This window comes from Panthera uncia, chromosome A2 (genome assembly GCF_023721935.1).
Source record: "Panthera uncia isolate 11264 chromosome A2, Puncia_PCG_1.0, whole genome shotgun sequence".
In the NCBI taxonomy this organism is placed as follows: domain Eukaryota; kingdom Metazoa; phylum Chordata; class Mammalia; order Carnivora; family Felidae; genus Panthera; species Panthera uncia.
Window position 1 is genome coordinate 49539331 of NC_064816.1, and position 18563 is coordinate 49557893.

Sequence of the window (18563 nt, forward strand, 5' to 3'; positions counted from 1 at the left end):
ATGCCACTACACCGTTTCCCTTCATAAAGTTAATTCCATTGTTTCACAGGCCATCTTCTTGGACTCCTTTTTTAATCCTTTCAACCCCCACCCCCATTCTTTTACAGTGGACCCTAGTGAAAGGAAATTCAGAGAGGTGGAGAAGGAAATGATTTTTGGTTCCTTGGCTTCTTCCTAGGAAGTTCTATCTAACTAGTCATCCTTGTGTGGGTGTGCATATTTTCCCCTTTTAGGCACACCTTTGTCATTTTCTTCCGAGTGATGATGGCTGAACTAGAGAAGACAGTGAAAGGTCTTCAGGCTGGTACAGCAGCAGACTCGCAACAGGTGGGTCAGATACTCCCAGCACAAGAGGTAGACCTGACTAACTAGGAAGCTTCTGTGTCTTCTATTTCTTGGGTCCAGGTTTTCTTCTGAGCTACTTCCTTTGAGTTACAGAGATCCAGGATTCTTTTTCAAAGAACTCTTGGCTTAATTTCTTTCCTGTCAGTTTGAGAGAGGATTGGGTTCTGTATTCCCTGGCTACTTCCCAAGGGAATGCTCAGGCTTCTCCATAAGCCATAGCCCTGGAAAAAATGTCTTTGGTCCCATGCCTGGCAGCTTGCTGCTTGTGAGCTGGTATGAGGTGAGCAGGCCTGTTTAAGATGCTGTCACGCTGGGCCTTGGCAGTCCGCTAACCAGAGCTGAGCTAGACTGCTGACAGCATAGGTATCAGAGAAGCCACAGGGATCTGAACACCAGCAGGTGTGTTACAGAGGCTTTTTCCTATTTAGACGATACTGAAGAGGAGTTTTCTTTTTAGAAACTCTCTGAGGTACCTTAGTGTTATATGTATGCGGGCCTCAGAGCCATCTTGTGGGTGCACTGGTAAGATCTCTGAAAGAATAATTGGCTTAAGTTAATCTCTGAATAGCTTTGTAATCCAAGACCCATATATTATTGGGAATACAATAGTAGAAGTACTTGGCTGATTCAGAAGTGCCTGTATATTTGATTACCCCCAGATTCATGAAGAGAAGCTCCTCTACTGGAACATGGCTGTTCGAGACTTCAGTATCCTCATCAACCTAATAAAGGTGAATGTGGAGGCTCCTTGACCCACCTCACCAGCTAACTATAGAAACCAACAAGGGTCCTGGCTTCCAAAATGGACCTTTCTGCTCCTTTCCCCACCCTTCCTTGGGGTTTGTTCTTCCCTGTCTTCCCTTATCCCTCTACCCATCCTGGATAACCCCTTCTTCTCTGAAAAGGCAATGTCTTTTTCCTTCTCTTCCTTCCTCTTTCTCTGTCTGTGCCACAGTACTATTAAACAGATCTCACCTTGTCTTGGGTCCTCTGTGATCTGAGTACATTCCCACTAGCTCCCTTTTCCAATCCTGAATGCCTTCTTTATCCCTCAAACACAATGTGTACTCTCACCAACTCCATGATTTTGCTAGGGTATTCTCCCAGCTCAGAATGTCATTCTCTCGCCTTTCTGCCTCTCAGTCCATCTGTCTTAAGGCTTCACTTCAAGGTTTGGACCTCTACAATGCCATCTTAATATCCCTGAGTTAATATCCCTGAGTTAGAGTAAATTTCTTACTCTTCTTTGCTTCCCTCTTCCTTTTTTTTGAATTTCAGTGATGGTGATTACTTTAATTTCTGTTTTGTAATTAACCATTGACATGCCTTTTTCATTTTAGAATTCTCTACACCGCCCAGAGCTGTGATTTGCACAATGGGGAAGAGGCTGGGGGTGCTCAAAGGAGCAGACCTCAGCTTTGGTTTCTTGTCTTTTGTGTCTCCAGGTGTTTGATAGTCGTCCTGTTCTGCATGTATGTTTGAAGGTGAGAAAATGACCTGGCCTTCGTTAGTATTTATTGTTCCTGTGGATCTCTAGAGATGGCCTTAGCAGAAAGGAGTTGCTTAATACTTTGTCCACAAGCCAGAATTTTCAGAATCTGTGCTAACAGGTGGTAGTTTAGAAAAGACAATGGATATGTTTTCCCATACTAGCTGGATGACTAGAGAAGCTAATTTTGCTATGAGTTTGAAAATTTTTGGTTTGAGTCTTAGAACTAGCAGGAGTAGATTCAGGGCGGCTGACTTTAAGAACAAAAGTCACTCCTGCCATTCCTTCCCAGGCAACAGGGAGGAAGGAGGGGTGGGTGATTGCTCTTTTTAAAGCCCATCGCTGGCCTCATGAATGTGGAAGCTGGTATCCTGATAACCACTGAACTCCTCTCCCAAGGGGAGAGCCCATATTAGCCTTAGATTTGATGACGGGTCAGGAGCTAGGGAATGTTATTGGGAGAATGTGTCTTTCCGACTCCTGATGGTTCCTTCCAAGTGAATAGCACCTTATTCTTGTTATCTTCTAGTCCCTCTCTTCCTCTTTACTCTCTCTGCCCTGGCCCAGTGTGGGAGATGGGTGAGTAGGGAGAGTGGTTTATCTGATTATTAAATTTGGCAGTTGATTATGTGCTTCCTCATCTCTATACCTTTTTCCTTTTGGGTGTAAGTGGTCCTTAGGGAGATGCGGTCCTCCTCTGTTTTCTGTGCTCTCATTCTTACATGGACCAAGGCTTCTGTTCATTGTCTGTGTCTAGGGTAGGTAAGTTTGCCTAACTCTGAGGCTTAGTTAGCAGGCCCATTTAGTTTTTGAATTAAACTTACATTCTCCAAATTAACCTTTTGGATTCCTCCCTGCTTATTTTTTATATACAAAAATAAGATAAAGCCCCTGGGCTGGGTGATGCTATGCTACCTCAGGCAGGGGCCGTTCTGGTGAAAGACCTCAACAGAGGTCATCACCAGTGTGTCTCTTCTCTTCTTCAGTATGGACGTCTCTTTGTGGAAGCATTTCTGAAGCAGTGTATGCCACTCCTAGACTTCAGTTTCAGAAAACACCGGGTAAGAACTGAGAACACAGAAGAAAGGTGTGCTCTGTACAGTTACTCAGAAGATACATCCATGGTGACTCCTGAGCCCGGAATGGGGGTGGTCCCATTCCTAGGATCTGGGCCACCATTCTACTGGGGCTCCTTTGGTCCACTTCAGCTGTCACCAAAGATGCCCATATTGGACCAAATATTTCAAAGTAGGCTAAACTCCTCAGACCCACTCTGATTTAAACCCACCTTTCTACTTTTACTCCAGATCTGGGGGTAGTTGTTCCTTTTAGCTTGATTTTATTGTGTTGCTGCATTCCCAGCACCTCATGGATCAGTGTGTCATTTGCTTATTCCTTTGCATTTCTCTAGGGCTACCCTCAGAAATAACAATAATAATAATAGTAATAGTAGTAAACAGCTCATTGTGTCATAAACTTTTTGCTATTGTAATGGATAGTCTGGAGAGTTTTTTTGGCCAAGTGAGATTCAGGGTTAGAGTAGTGAAATAAGGATAAAAACAAAGGATGATTCCTTACACATATTTAGCAAGTTTGCAAGACACTCTCACAGTATTTGGTTGGTTCCTCCTTATAACCTAGAAAGAGAAAGGGAAGGATAGCTAGTTAGTCCTCACTTTGAGGGCCAAATTGAGATCATTACCAATACAAGGCTGGGACCTGCAAGGTTTATCCTCTTTGGAGCCCTTGGTTGCATCTAGAATGAAATGAGAGCATTTAATATGGTATTTATGAATTTTGTTGGTTGTAGGAAGATGTTCTGAGCTTACTGGAAACCTTCCAATTGGATACGAGGCTGCTTCATCATCTGTGTGGGCATTCCAAGGTAAGAGGGGAGAGCAAGTCATTGCATCATCCTGCCTGTTGGCTTAATCTCCGTGTGATCAAGAGATTCATGGGCTCCACTTCCTTCATCCTTTTTTACCCTTCCTGAGTCTTTATTTTTGAGACTGTGTGTGTCCAGAGACAGTTTAATTCAGAGTGGTCAGATCCTTAGTTGCTAGTTGAAATTGGGCAATCACATAGAGAGGAGTTTCTGGCTCTGAAGTTTGACTCAAACTCCATAGCACTATTTCCTGTAGAAGCTTCTCTTTGGTGAGAGATAGAGAATGTTGGTGGATGTGTTGCTGCTATAAAGTACTCTGGGTGGGAGGAATGTTATATAAGTGATGATTTTCTGCTAGAGACAAGAGGTGGTTCTAAAAGCAACCATCTGTAGAGCTTTTCAGGCTCTACTAACTTGTCAAAGAACACATCTGTCTCTTGTGAGAACATTTTACCATTAGAGGATTTTTCCACTTGAAGCCTACAGTTGAACCATTGTCACTTTTTGTCTGAAGGAATACAGAACCACAGAGCTCTGTAGTCACAGGCAAACCAAATAATTCTTCAATCCAGTTCCTGTGGCTCACTTCTTCACTTCGTTCTAACTTTAGAAGGTGCTGAACAGTGGAGTTATAAGGGATACTCTGTTGTTTACTATCAGTATAATACACATTCAAGAATATTTTAGGTGAATTCCTTGATAATTAGTCAATAAGAGGTTATGAAGAAGAACCTAAGGTGTCGGTGTTAGGTCTTCTAGGCTCTTTTAGCTTGAAGGAGAGCTGCCATTCTCTTTAGAGATGGCTGTTTAACAGAAATGTGTCTCTGGCCTGTACTGGGAGGACCTGTGCTATATTTTAGTGTTCACAATATCAGGAATTCACAAGTTTCTGTGTAGGAATGTGAAAGAATGATGGTCCAAGTGAGTTGGGTGCATTGGTTTCTGTTCAGATTCACCAGGACATGAAACTCACCAAACACGTGCCTTTGCTCAAAAAGACGCTGGAGCTGTTAGTTTGCAGAGTGAAAGCCATGCTCATCTTCAACAATTGCAGGGAGGCTTTCTGGCTGGGCAACCTCAAAAACCGGGACTTGCAGGTAAGCCTAGGGGCATGCCAGTGATAATCTACTCCTGTTCTTTGTGAGAGCATCAGAAGGTATGTCAAGGAGGTCAACTGAGCCCTGTTCTCTCAAGACTGTTTTCTCTTAAGGCTATGGCCATTTTGCTCTTAAAGTTAGGGCAGATTGCTTATAGTCTTAGTCATGGGCTCCACCCCTCATCATAGCCAGCAAAGGCACCAAAACATGCCACTGATAATAACAAGGGCTCACAGATAGAAGAGCCAGATCAGTAAAACCTCTCTCCTCAACCAGAGTGGGCTCCTGTTGAGAATCTACTGAGGGTAGATTCACAACATTTTTTTATATGGACAGACTTTTTAAAAAGTTATTTTGGTTTTTTTTTTCCCTAACCAGTCTGTCTTATTTCTGAAATTATTCTCTGCCTATTTTTAACAAGTAAATATTTCTAAGGTCTTTCACCTGTCTGACAGAGTGTGTGAGTGGGGAAGAGGCAGAGACAGAGGGAGATACAGAATCTGAAGCAGGCTCCAGGCTCTGTGCTGACAGCTCAGGTCTCAAACTCATGAATGGCAAGATCATGACCTGAGCCAAAGTTGGACACTTAACGGACTGAGCCACCCCAGCGCCCCAGAAATTGTCATATAGGGTACAAGTCCTTCTCATTCACATATACAATAGTTCAGGGTTTTATAATCTCATATATGAAAAGAATAGCACCCCAGAGAATTAGTTTCCTTTTTTCACATGTGCTTTATGAGGTACTGTTATTTCCGCTGTACTGTTGTTTTTTTTTTAAGTTTATTTATTTTGAGAGAGAGATAAAGAACAAGCAGGGGAGGGGCAGAGCGAGAGGGAAACAGAACCCCTAACAAGCTCCGCCCTGGTAGTGCAGAGCCCAGTATGGGGCTCAAACTCAGAAACCGTGAGGTCATGACTGGAGCCATAACCAAGAGTCAGATACTTAACCAACTGAGCCACCCAGGTGCCTCTTGCACAATACTATTAAACAAAATACTATAATAAAACAATACTGTAGTTTCCCTGAGAAGAGTAAAGCTCAGAGAGGTTAAGTAACTTACCTAAAGTCATGTAGCAGTAAGTGAGAGGTGCCAGGATTTGAGTCCAAACAGAAATGATGAAAAGCTGATGTCTTTAAACCACTTTGTATGCGGTGTTCAGCTTCTACATGGCCATTTGTAGTTGGTGTGTTGGTGGTCATATACCTTAAGGTATTTGGGAAATTTTAGAATGATATCAACATTAAATGAGTCACCAGTACGTCCTGGCCTTGTAAAATCTAGTGTGATACTAGAATGCAACAATAGACTTCTTATAAAACTACATATTATATGGGAGCCACACTTACCTCAGAAAGTGTGATTATCACTTCTCTAGGTACTAGATCACAGTTTGGTGTCCGTGTTTGACCATGTTTGAATGGCTAGAATATCTTGTGTTATCTACAAACCAAGCCTTTCTCACCTTGAGCCCCCAAATATGTTTATTGTAACCCACCATTTTTCTTGGCCCATCTGCATTTAGGGTGAAGAGATACTATCCCAGAATTCCCAGGAGAGCACAGCCGAGGAGAGTGAGGATAATACAACATCCCAGGTCTCCAAGAGCAAAGCAACAGAGGTATCTCTGCGTAAGGCCCCAGACTGTGCAGTTGACAGTTGCATTTTGTTAAGTCAGTAGAAAGTATAGAACTTGGCTTTTTTTTTTTTTATCTTAAATCCTTGTGAGTCGGCACTACTTTTATTTTTGTCTGTCATTTTATTTATTTTTTTATATATATATATTTTTTTAATGTTTATTTATTTTTGAGACAGAGAGAGACAGAGCATGAACGGGGGAGGGTCACAGAGAGAGGGAGACACAGAATCTGAAATGGGCTTCAGGCTCTGAGCTGTCAGCTCAGAGCCCGACGCGGGGCTCGAACTCACGGAGTGTGAGATTGTGACCTGAGCCGAAGTCGGCCACTCAACCGACTGAGCCACCCAGGCGCCCCTGTCATTTTATTTTTTTTAAGTTTATTTATTTATTTTGAGAGAGAACATGAGCAAGGGAGAGAGAGAGGGAAAGAGAGAGAATCCCAAGCAGACTCTCTGCTGTCAGCGCAGAGCCCGGTGTGAGTCTCAAACTCACGAACCTGCAGTCATGACCTGAGCCAAAGAAGAGTTGGATGGTTAACTGAGTGAGCCACCCAGGTGCCCCTATATATTTTTTAATGTTTATTTTTCAAAGCAAATGTGCATGTGGGAGCAGGGGAGGGGCAGAGAGAGGGGGAGACAGAGGATCTGAAGCAGCGTAGAGCCCAATGCGGGACTTGAACTCAGGAACTGCAAGATCATGACATTAGCCAAAGTCAGATGCTTAACTGACTGAACCACCCAGTCACCCCAATGTTTATACATTTTTGAAAAAGAGAGAGAGAGAGAGAAAGAGTGCAAGCAGGCTCCACACTTAGTGTAGAGCTCAGTGTGGGGCTTGATGTCACAATTGTGAGAATGACCTGAGCTGAAATCAAGAGTCAGATGCTTAACTGACTGAGCCACCCAAGCGCCCTTATGTTTTGTGTTTTTTTTAAGTTTATTTATTTTAGTAATCTCTACACCCAACATGGGGCTCGAACTCATGACCCCAAGATCAAGAGTTGCAACTCACTGACTAAGCCAGCCGGGTACCCCACCCTGCTTACATTTGTAATCAAAGACTTCTATGCTCTTCACCATTGCCTCCAGAAAAGCTTCTGTTTTTATATGAAATTCTGTGGGGGCCAAAAGACTCTCTCAAGTTGTGGCATATGTTGTCGAGTTGAAAAAACCATTTTAGAGAGGAAAAAAGAAGCAGTCAGGTGTTCTCTGAGTGTTGAGAAGAATGAGTTAAACCATTTAAATATGTTTTGTGAATATATAAGATAGAAACATGAACGCATTTGGTGGAAACTAAAGCACAGAATCAAAAGCTGCAATCACTAAGGACTACAGTAAGAGAAGGGGTCCTTATTCTTTTCTGGGCTATTACAGATATTTTCAGGACTTTACAGAAAGCTGAAGAAAAATGGATATTTTTATTAAATTTTGTTACAATTCAGGTGGGTTATAGACACCAAGAAGCTCAAATTTAAGAACCCCTCCTGTAAAGCCTCTCTATAATGCAATTTGAGGCTGATGCAGAAAGATCATTTAATATGAAAAATACTCTTATTACATGGTCCTCTGTTGTATTTGTATAGTATACCTCTACCTTGTTCTCATAAAAAATTTTTGGAAACAGTATCTTATTAGTTTGGTACTTTCTCCTAAGCAAGCCTCCCAGATTAGAACTGGAAACTAAAGATTTTAATTTTTTTAAAGTTTATTTATTTTTGAGAGAGAGAGAGAGAGCAGGGGACGAGCAAAGAAAGAGGGAGACACAGAATCCAAAGCAGGCTTCAGGCTCTGAGCTGTCAGCACAGAGCCTAACTTGGGGGCTTGAACTCACTAACCGTGAGATCATGACCTGAGCAGTAGTCGGATGCTTAACTGATTGAGCCATTCAGGTGCCCCTACTGACCAAAGAATTTTATGCTGAATTCCTCTGGTGAGATACACCAGAATTATTTTAATTAAAAAAAAATTTTTTTTTCTTAATCTTTGTTTTTGAGAGAGAGAGAGGAAGACAAGATTTGAAGCAGGCTCTGTGTTGAGAGCAGAGAGCTGGATGTAGGGCTCAAACTCACAAACTATGAGATCATGACCTGAGTTGAAGTCGGGGGCTTAACCGACTAAGCCAACCAGGTCCTCCCCACCCCCAATTTTTCTTTAATGTTTGTTTATTTTTGAGACAGACAGAGACAGAGCGTGAGGGAGGGAGGGGCAAAGAGAGGGAGACACAGAATCCAAAGCAGGCTTCAGGCTCTGAGTTGTCAGCACAGAGCCCGATGCAGGGCTCGAACTCGCAGACCACGGGATCATGACTTGAGCTGAAGTTGGACGCTTAACCGACTGAGCCACCCAGGTGCCCAAGATACACCAGAATTTTTATTTTATTTTGTTTTATTTTTTTATGTTTATTCATTTTTTTTGGAAATACAGAGACAGTGCGAGCAGGGGAAGGGCAGAGACAGAGAGGGAGACACAGAAACTGAAGCAGGCTCCAGGCTCTGAGCTGTCAGCACAGAGCCCGATGTGGGGCCCGAATTCATGAACAGTGAGATGATGACCTGAGCCAAAGTCGGACGCTCAACCGACTGAGCCATCCAAGAGCCCCTACACCAGAATTTTTAAGTTAGCAAACATTTCATTCTATATTGAGTACCTACTTTGTTCTATATCACACACATGCAGTAGAGGTGGAGGACCATGGCTTATGTAAAAATCCTGTGAATTTGGTTCAGTTGCAAAATGTCATAGGTTGCTATCCCAGTGGCCTTCCTCCATAGTCTTGGCTTAAGAGGTCACAATAGAAAAATAACAGGGGAGCCTTAATTCCTTTTTCAGATGAATGTTTTAACACCCGTCATTGGTTTTAATGATGATACAGTACAGTAAATCCTATGGGAGCAGTCTTTTAATTAATGGGGTTTTTCAGATGACCTAAAATATCTAACTATCCTTTACCCCTTAGGATGGTGAAGATGAAGTAAGTGATGGAGAAAAGGAGCAAGATAGTGATGAGAGTGATGATGACTCTGATTAGACCACAGAGAGACTGCTGCCCCATCCCCATGTCTGCTAGCCTCTTCCTGTTTTGTGTTTAGGGTTTGAAATCTGTCTGCCTTCCTTACTGGAAGCATCCTGTTTTGTCACTGGGGTGGTGGGCTTTGCTGAATCCGCCAAATTTGAATTTCATAGGTTGTCTGTCATCATCAAAGACCTTGGCTCATGATTCCACTGTAGCATTACTTATCGGTCTTGGGCAAACGTGGCAGTGCTATGCTGTGGAATGGATACTGGGCTTTGGGAGCTAGTTTTGGAACTTTTAGAATTTAGGATTGTACCAGTTTTACAAATAAATTGTTTTAAGTTCTGCCTGAACTACCTCATTCCTCTTTCTGAATTTCCTTCATAAGTCAAGGATTACATGGAATTCAGTTGGGGTTTATACAGAGAAATAATGGAAATTGGTGTGAACACATCACTTCTACCAATTAAAATCACATATTTCCTATTCTAAGGACCATCTTTACTTGAGATGAGAAAATCTTTGTGATATTTTTGGAGGAGTGACAAATTCCTGGACAATTCCCAAAGAAAGTCAAAAGGAAAATTCTGGCTGCTTTTTAAAAATTTTCTGGTCATCCTATAGATATAAGACAAAGAGGGAAAAGGCACCATCAAACTCATGTTGACTTTGTATATATGTTTATTTTATTTCCACATTATTCTGAGTTATACCTGTAATCTAGTTACAAGAATGCTACGAAATTACTTGTTGTTTATTAGAAGTAAAATAGTAGTACACCAGCTAAAATGGGGAGCTCTCTTGTGTTCCACCAGAAAGCCCAGTTTCATTGCTGCCTCCAAGTTCTTTCTTGCCAGGCTATAAATATTTATTTAATATTTGTTAATATTTCTACCCACTTTAGTACTCTCCAGTGGCATTAGGATGTGGTTGGTTAGGGTTTTTTGTTGTTGATTTTGGGGGGGGGATTATTTTTTATTATTTTTTTTAATCCTTGAACCATCTATAAATTTTTGATCCCTTCATCCTCATGTATATGGAAATCCATAATCTCCTTCCTTGACACCCCTTTGTTTCCCCAACTCATGTTTGGGGAACATGATGTGGTCTTAGATGTTGAAGTGAGTTCACACTAGGCTCATTGGTTTATATGGTTTAATGGTTCATCACATGTACATGTTAACGCTAGTTTGACTCTCTTTTAAATGTTGTTCAGCTTTACAGTGGAAATGTTCTCCCTTGCTCCGGTCACTGGCCTTCTTTGGAGGGGAAAGGAAATAAAGGGGTTCCTGAATTGTCACTGTGTGACAGAAAAGCAAGATTGCTGGGGTGATGTCAGTTTCCTTTACACAGACAGGTTTCTGTGAACTTCAGACACATAGTAAAAGGGCATGGTATAAGGAACAGGAATCAGATGGGAACCCTTTACTTGGAGTGTTGTAAGGCAAAAGTGCACTTCTTGTATGTTGCATACAGTAAGAGGATAGAGCGCAGCATCTGTTTGCACATGGTCACCGTCATCTGAATTTGAGGTTCCTTAAGTCCAGTGGGCCACTGGTGCTCCCGGCTGATGATTTTGCAAAAGGCTGATTTGTCTGAAACTCTGAAGGTTCCGGTCCATTTTGGTGGCTGAGCTGTGATGACCCTGCCAAACACGGAATCCACTCCACTGAGGCGGACAGGCTGGGGCTTCCTGACCAGCCCTTTCTTGTTGTTCATGGTTTGGAGCTCTGATGTGTGGCAGGGTAACTTGGGACTCACCCCAGGCTCCAGGAATGGGCTGTCTAGAACTAGAGTGACCTCTTGAAAGCACAGCTGCACTTCAAGGTCAGAAGGGGTATGTGGGAAGCAGGGGGAAGCCCTAAAAGGGTGCTTTGAAGAAGATGTAGGTGTTGTGTGCCGCAGCCATTGGAAGCTCTCGTCCAGTGGGGTCCATGGTGACCAGAGCTGGTATCCTGCCATTGACAGTCCTAAAGAAGAGGAATCAGAACATGGAATTTCCCTAGCATGGTTTTGGCGAGGGCATGGCCATTTAAATTCACATTTATTTGTTTCATTATTGACTTTAACTTATTCTGTAGTTCTCATTAACAGACTCCAATAGATGCTAAGGATACTAGTAATTCTATAAAGTGCAGTAGTGGATGGTCACAAGTATTGAATCTGGCAACTACTATGTATACTAAAACTTTATTAAGTCTTATCACAGGCCTCTGAAGGTAGGTTTTAACCTATTTTACAGGTGAGGAAATGGGTTTGTCCAAAATGTAATACCCCAGTTCACCATTATAACTGCTAAAGACAGAATCTACACCTCTGAGGTGGCAGAGGATGCTGGCACTTCATGATGAGACATTATTTGTGGTCAGAAGCTCAGAAGGGCCATGTCTTACTAGATATTTATGACTCTAAATCCCATGTACTTTATTTATACCAGGGGTTCTCAAAGTATGATCCTGGCACTAGCAGCTTCAGCACCATCTAGGAATGTAGAAATGTACATTCTTGGGCCCTACCTTAGACCCATAGCATTAGAAACTGGGGGTAGGGCCTTGCAATCTACATTTAAACCCTTCAGGGTATTCGGATGCACTTATTATTTGAGAACTTCTGATGCTGTCCCTTTTAAGGAACTTAGGTTTTCATTATTCTTCATTATGGAGACTGTCTCCTCTTGACCCTAAAAACCTGTTTTTTAACATAAGGGAACAGCTCTCTCAGAGCCCTGAGGTACTTATGTATCACCTCAGAGGAATTACACCAGGCTAGAAGGAAAAAAGGTTTCCAAAGGACAGTCTTTAAATAAATTTTTAAACATTTTTCTGATTCTTCTAGGTGTGTTTTATTTTTGACTTTGGTTTGTTATGGGAGACCCAGTGGTTAAGATCGTGATTTCCCCCCCTTAAAGGAAAAAGAAAGGGCTGGGAGGATGTTGCTAACTCAAAATTTATTCAAGTAGAAAATGGATTTTCCATCATTCTGCTTTAAAATTGCCAATATATAAAAGGTTTTACTGAATTAAGAAGCTAACATTTTTGAGCACCTATGTATTGTGTTAAGGGGCATAGCAGTTCCCTTTTCTTTCCAGTCAAGTATTTTTCTCTGCCCCTTCTCTCTTCTCCCACGAAAGGTAACAGCAGCAGATCTGATTTCATCCTATCTAGTAATTGCCCAAGAAATGTGAAAAGTTGACTCCTCCACCATAGTTTGTAAGACAGTAAAGTTAATTTTAAAAAAGGGTTGTCGGTTGCATCAAAAACCACAAAATACCTAGGAATAAACCTAACCAATGAGGTAAAAAGGTTTGTACACTGAAAACTATAGAAGGCTTAAGAAAGAAATTGAAGACACAAAGAAATGGAAATAATGGATTGGAAGAACAAATGTTAAAATGTGAATACTACCCAAAGCAATCTATATATTATTCAATGCAATCCCAATCAAAACAGCACCAGCATTCTCAAAGAGCTAGAACAAACAATCCTAAAATTTGTATGGAACCACAAAAGATCCCAAATAGCCAAAGTAATGTTGAAAAAGAAAACCAAAGCTTGGAGGCATCACAACCCCAGACTTTAACCTGCATTACAAAGCTGTAATCATCAAGACAGTATGATATTGGCACAAAAACAGACATAGATCAATGGAATAGAAGAGAGAACCCAGAAATGGACCCACAAATATATGGCCAACTAATCTTCAACAAAGCAGGAAAAAGTATCCAATGGAAAAAAATCTAGCAAATGGTGCTGGGAAAACTGGACAGCAACATGCAGAACAATGAAACTGGACCACTTTCTTTTTTTTTTTTTTTTTTCCAACGTTTTTTATTTATTTTTGGGACAGAGAGAGACAGAGCATGAACGGGGGAGGGGCAGAGAGAGAGGGAGACACAGAATCGGAAACAGGCTCCAGGCTCCGAGCCATCAGCCCAGAGCCTGACGCGGGGCTCGAACTCACGGACCGCGAGATCGTGACCTGGCTGAAGTCGGATGCTTAACCGACTGCGCCACCCAGGCGCCCCTGGACCACTTTCTTATACCATACACAAAAATAAAATCAAAGTGGATGAAAGACCTAAATGTGACAGGAAGCCATCAAAATTCTATAGGAGAAAACAGGCAGTAACCTCTTTGACCTCAGCTGCAGCAACTTCTTACTTGACAGGTCTCTGAAAGCAAGGGAAATAAAAGCAAAAATGAACTATTGGGACCTCATCAAGATAAAAAGCTGCTGCACAGCAAAGGAAACAACAAAACTAAAAGGGAACTGACGGAATAGAAGAAACTTGCAAATGACATAAAAGGTTAGTATCAAAAATCTACAAAGAACTTGCCAAACTCAACACCTGAAGAACAATCCAGTGAAAAAATTGGCACAAGACATGAATAGACACATTTCCAAAGAAGAAACCCAGATGGCCAACAGACACAGGAAAAGGTGCTCAACATCACTCATCATCAGGGAAATACAAATCAAAACCACAATGACAAATCACCTCACACTGGTCAGAGTGGCTAAAATTAGGAAACAACAGGTGTTGGCGAGGATGTGGAGAAAGGGGAACCCTCTTGCACTGTTGGTGGGGATGCAAACTGGTGCAGCCACTCTGGAAAACAGTATGGAGGTATCTCACTATTTTTTTTTAATTAAAAATAGAATTATCCTATGACCCAGCAATTGCACTACTAGGAATTTATCGAAAGGAAACCAAAATGCTGATTAAATGGGGCACATGCACCCCAATGTTTATAGCAGCACTATTGACAATAGCCAAAGTATGGAAGGAGCCCAAACGTCCATCAACTGACGAATGGATACATGCATATATATGTGCATATATATACACACATACATGTGCGTGTATGATTTGCATATGTACACACACATACATACAATGGAATACTATTTGGCAATGAAAAAGAATGAAATCTTGCCATTTGTAACAATGTGGATGGAACTGGAGGGAAGGTATTATGCTAAGCAAAAGAAGAGAAAGATATCACATGATTTCACTCATGTGGAATTTGAGAAACAACAGAACATCATAAGGGAAGGGAAGGAAAAATAAGCTAAAAACAGAGGGAGGCAAAGAGACTCTTAAATATAGAGAACAAACAGGGTTGTTGGGGGTGGGGAAAATGAGTGATGGGCGCTTGTTGGGATGAGCACTGGGTGTTATATGTAAATGATGAATCGCTAGATTCTACTCCTGAAACCAAGACTACACTGTGTGTTAACGAGAAGAAATAAAAATACATACATACATACATGCATATATTAGGACCTCTTTTTGGAGAAAAGAATAAAATAAAAGCAAAAGAGTTATTGGTGACATTTCAAATCAGAAGACCTCTCCCTGACAGTGCTTAGCATAAAGGAGGTTTGTTGATTTCTTTCAACTGTTGTTTTTCCTGTCTTTGTACATTCCTTCATGTACTGTGTTCAAATATCTGGACTGCCTTAGGATGAGCAATTGACACTGAAGGGATAGTTGTCTATTACAAACATCCTGTGAAAGTCTTCTGATGCTTGATGTCATCACCCACTACATAGAAGATCAGGGCTGCACTGGTACAACACCATGGCAAGGTGGAATGTGCAGGGTGTTAACAACTCCTCAGCATATGACCAAAAAAGATTACTTAATCCCAGGATCCTTTTCCTGAATCCTTCACTCCTAAGAGCAGATAGGGCTGGAGGTAAAAGGCTTTATCAAATGCCCGGCTTAAGTGCTGGGCAGAACCAACCTGGGTTGAGAGGGGGCTTCTGAACCCAGATCACACCACTTCCACACAAGGTTAAAATGAAGACGATTCACTCCTCCACTCCCACCACCTGAAGTCACCGTCATCCACTCCAGTAGGGGTTCAACCTTGGAAGTCTGTTTAAGCTGCTTTAATAGCTCCCAGATAGGGAACACCTTGTACTCCTGGCCAAAAGTCTTCCCCTTTACACGCTCTTCCCGTTCCAAGGAAATAGGTCCCTCGATTTCCCCACCTGGGAAAGGGGAAGTGAACGTCCAGGTGCAGCTGAGATCCTCGTGAACTGTGAACTGCGATCCTGATCCGGAGAGGCTGAAGCTGCCGGGAGTGGGGGAGATTCCCCTTCCCAGCAGGCAGAAGGGGCTTGTCCCCTGTGGGTCCCTAAACGGGGGTGGGGGCCAGACGGCTTTGGCCGAGGCGGAGGTGGCGGTGAGAGCCCAGGCCCGGTCCCACCATCCGGGCCGGGGGCTCACCTGCTGAACTCCGCGGGGCCGCACGCTCCAGAGTGGCGGCCGCTGTTCCCGGGCCACTTCTCTTCTCCACCAGGCGCCTGGCAACCGCCTTTGTGACCCAGGATGGGGCGGGGCGGGGGGGAAGCCCGAGCCGCCGCGGGGATGAGGGCTCCAGGCGCCCAGCTTGGGAGGTGTCAGCACTAGATTCTCCACCCCCACCGCCTTGGAACCCTTTGTCCAGGACTCGATTCGAATCCTGTCCTCTCCATTCTCCCTCCTCCTCTCTTCACCGCTACACCTTTGTGCTTTTGAGATAGTCACGGAGGGCGACACGCCCACTTCAAAAGGTGTGGTCAGGAACCTGCATAGAAGTCCCGGGACTTGTAGTTAGTGTTGAGTTAGTCTTTAGTCTTTTTTTTTTTTTTAAGTTTATTTATTTTGAATGGGGCAGAGGGAGAGAGAGAGAACGCGCACATGCATGCGAGTGGGCAAGGGGCAAAGGGAGGGGTGGAGAGAGAGAATGAGAGAGTGTCCCAAGCAGGTTCTGGCTTGTAAGCGCAGACAGAGCCCAACTCGGGGCTCCATCTCAGGAACCCTGAGATCATGACCTGAGCCCAGATCAAGAGTGGGATGCTCAACTGACTGAGTCTCCCAAGAGCCCCAGTCTTCACGCTTTAAACCACGCTCAAGACGTATTCCGGCTGAAAGCTTTTATTGCTGCATTGGTGTGGTCCCAGCACAAGGAGACAGTATTTATAAATGCTCACCTCACGAACAAGAGGAAAGGTACATGTCTTCCCTTGACTTCCTGACCCAAAATCGTTTTTCTCCCTTCTATTAAACCCCCCAAAAGGCAATGCTGTCGTCTTCTCACAAAGCTGAAGAACCGTTTCACCACAGTGAGTGATTTAACAACTTTGTAAGCGTCACTGCAAACAATGTCCCTGGAAGGCTGAGGGAAGACAGGTCTATACAACTAACTCCTATATCCCCTGTGCCTGGCTATCCCAGTGCGTGGCAGTGTTGAAATATTCGTGGTGAGAATTAAACTAATGGTCCTTCCTGCACTTACCTTACCCAGAAATTGCCCTTGCACTTTTCCAACTATAGAGCACAGCATAAATAAGAACTGTCACCTTTTATCTGGCTCTTTGGGTGAAGCTGAACAGGAGAGATGGGGGGCATGGGTGTGGAGTCAGGCTAAGATCCTGGTTTGGAAGACCAGATGGTCTTGGTCTTGAGGGTCAAGAGGTCTTAAGGGGCAGAGATCAAGAACTGTCATATGTGTTGTGTGTGTGTGTGTGGCACCCTGTGGAAGGAAAGGAAAATGGAGAAGAGAGTTTGGAAGGGAAGTCAGAAAATGGAGAGAGGGACAGAGAGTGATGAGTTTAGTCTTGGAAGAGACTGAAATGATTTGAATTGCAAATCATTTTCCAGTAAGTTTATTTTTATTTTCTTGTTGATAAAAAAAAAAGAGACACTGCTATTTAAAAAGCAAAGAGAACAGTTTTTATTGCACAGTTGTGTTTTTTAAATATTAAAACCCCCAAAGTAAAATTATATAATTAAAAGTTGTTGGCTAGAGAGGGCTTCGTGCTGTTAAGACATTCTGTACCACAGCCCTCTATACAGTCTGCCCAGCTCTAAGGGATACATTTTCAGAGGTACAGTTTGCTATCACCTCTGGCTCTGATACTCCAGCTCCACGTCTATCACACATATATGGAAAACCATAATCTCCCATGTTACAAGTTACTGATGACCTACAACATCAACTTTGTTGTAGCACTGTATGATCCAGTGCTCACCATTCTGTGTGCACTGTTTTCACGGATTGTCATGACAATAGCCACATTTGCTCTGCCAAAAGAGGATGCATTTCTTTCAAAGAGGCTAACAACATTGCCATGGTGCACATGCTATATTCATAGCTGCACAAATGATGGTCTAAGTGCATATGATTGCAAAAAAGACTCACATGACCACGTGTAATGCAATTGACACATTTCTTCAAGAATTTGATTCCACTCTGATTATTATCCATGAAGTCATTGACAAGATTCCCTGAGTTCTGTGTAACATATGACAGATCTAAAGACCGGAACCTTGTTCTCTTATGCTGAGGCAATCTGCCACCTGGAAGCACTACTTGTTGCACCAGCGGCACTCCCAAAGGGCTTGCCTCTGTAGCCCTGCATCACTCATCAGTAACAACTTCTGCTGTGAACAACTCCCACTCTGGCAAACCCATACTGAAGGACTGCCTGACAGCAAGCTCGATGAGCATACAGGAAAAAGCTGCAGAAGTCCAGAGGAATATTCTTCACTGTAGCATAGCACCACATCCTTGTGTTGTTTGGAATTGCAGGGGAGACCCTAGAATAGGTGTATAGGAAGTCCTGGAAAAAGAGAAGAGCTGAGCCTGACTTGTCCATGGAAGGCCATTAATCTGGGGAAAAAAAGTTGGATAGATATGTGTACTTAATTTTCTGCTTTCTACATAAAAAGGAAATGTAAACTCATGAGTGTCTGTTTTGTGAAGAGTCAAGCACTGTGCTTCGTGTTTTATTTATCCTTTCTCACAGAATTCTCCCAACAATCCTAATCCATCCGTGTTGTTATTCCTGTATTACACATGAAGAAACAAAAGCTCAAAGGGGTGAAGTGACTCCTCTTTGGTAGATTTGTGATTTGAAACTGAGATGTCCCACCTTTGAAGGAAAAGTACATCTCAGGCACCTGGGTGGCTCAGTCAGTTGAGTGACTGACTCCTGGTCAGATCATGATCCCAGGATTATGGGATCGAGCCCTATGTCAATCTTCTTGCTGAGCATGGAGTCTGCTTGAAATTCTCTGTCTCCCTCTACCCTTCTCCCC

General features: G+C 42.8%; 2 protein-coding genes across 5 annotated transcripts in view; one reads left to right on the top strand and one right to left on the bottom strand.

Moving 5' to 3' along the window:
* FANCD2 (FA complementation group D2) overlaps nucleotides 1–9822 on the top strand; it is a 62681-nt gene extending 52859 nt beyond the window's left edge. For both annotated transcript variants that reach the window (XM_049640988.1, XM_049640989.1), the window contains 8 exons: nucleotides 234–327; nucleotides 1005–1076; nucleotides 1791–1829; nucleotides 2821–2895; nucleotides 3645–3719; nucleotides 4670–4816; nucleotides 6344–6439; nucleotides 9413–9822. In XM_049640988.1, the coding sequence (XP_049496945.1) occupies nucleotides 234–327; nucleotides 1005–1076; nucleotides 1791–1829; nucleotides 2821–2895; nucleotides 3645–3719; nucleotides 4670–4816; nucleotides 6344–6439; nucleotides 9413–9484 (670 nt within the window). In that variant the 3' untranslated portion in view covers nucleotides 9485–9822. The remainder of the gene's footprint in view (nucleotides 1–233; nucleotides 328–1004; nucleotides 1077–1790; nucleotides 1830–2820; nucleotides 2896–3644; nucleotides 3720–4669; nucleotides 4817–6343; nucleotides 6440–9412) is intronic.
* A 788-nt stretch (nucleotides 9823–10610) lies between these two features.
* FANCD2OS (FANCD2 opposite strand) lies at nucleotides 10611–15790 on the bottom strand. Of its 3 annotated transcripts, none has more exons than XM_049640993.1 (2): nucleotides 15708–15790; nucleotides 10611–11439 (listed from the first exon to the last, which is right to left on the bottom strand). In XM_049640993.1, the coding sequence occupies exon 2, from the start codon at nucleotides 11429–11431 to the stop codon at nucleotides 10895–10897; it is 537 nt and encodes a 178-aa protein (XP_049496950.1). In that variant the 5' UTR covers nucleotides 11432–11439; nucleotides 15708–15790; the 3' UTR covers nucleotides 10611–10894. The 3 variants fall into 3 exon arrangements, with proteins under 3 accessions (XP_049496950.1, XP_049496951.1, XP_049496949.1); XM_049640994.1 differs by lacking the exon at nucleotides 15708–15790 and adding an exon at nucleotides 15470–15552; XM_049640992.1 differs by lacking the exon at nucleotides 15708–15790 and adding an exon at nucleotides 15220–15308.
* Between the last annotated feature and the right edge of the window lie 2773 nt (nucleotides 15791–18563).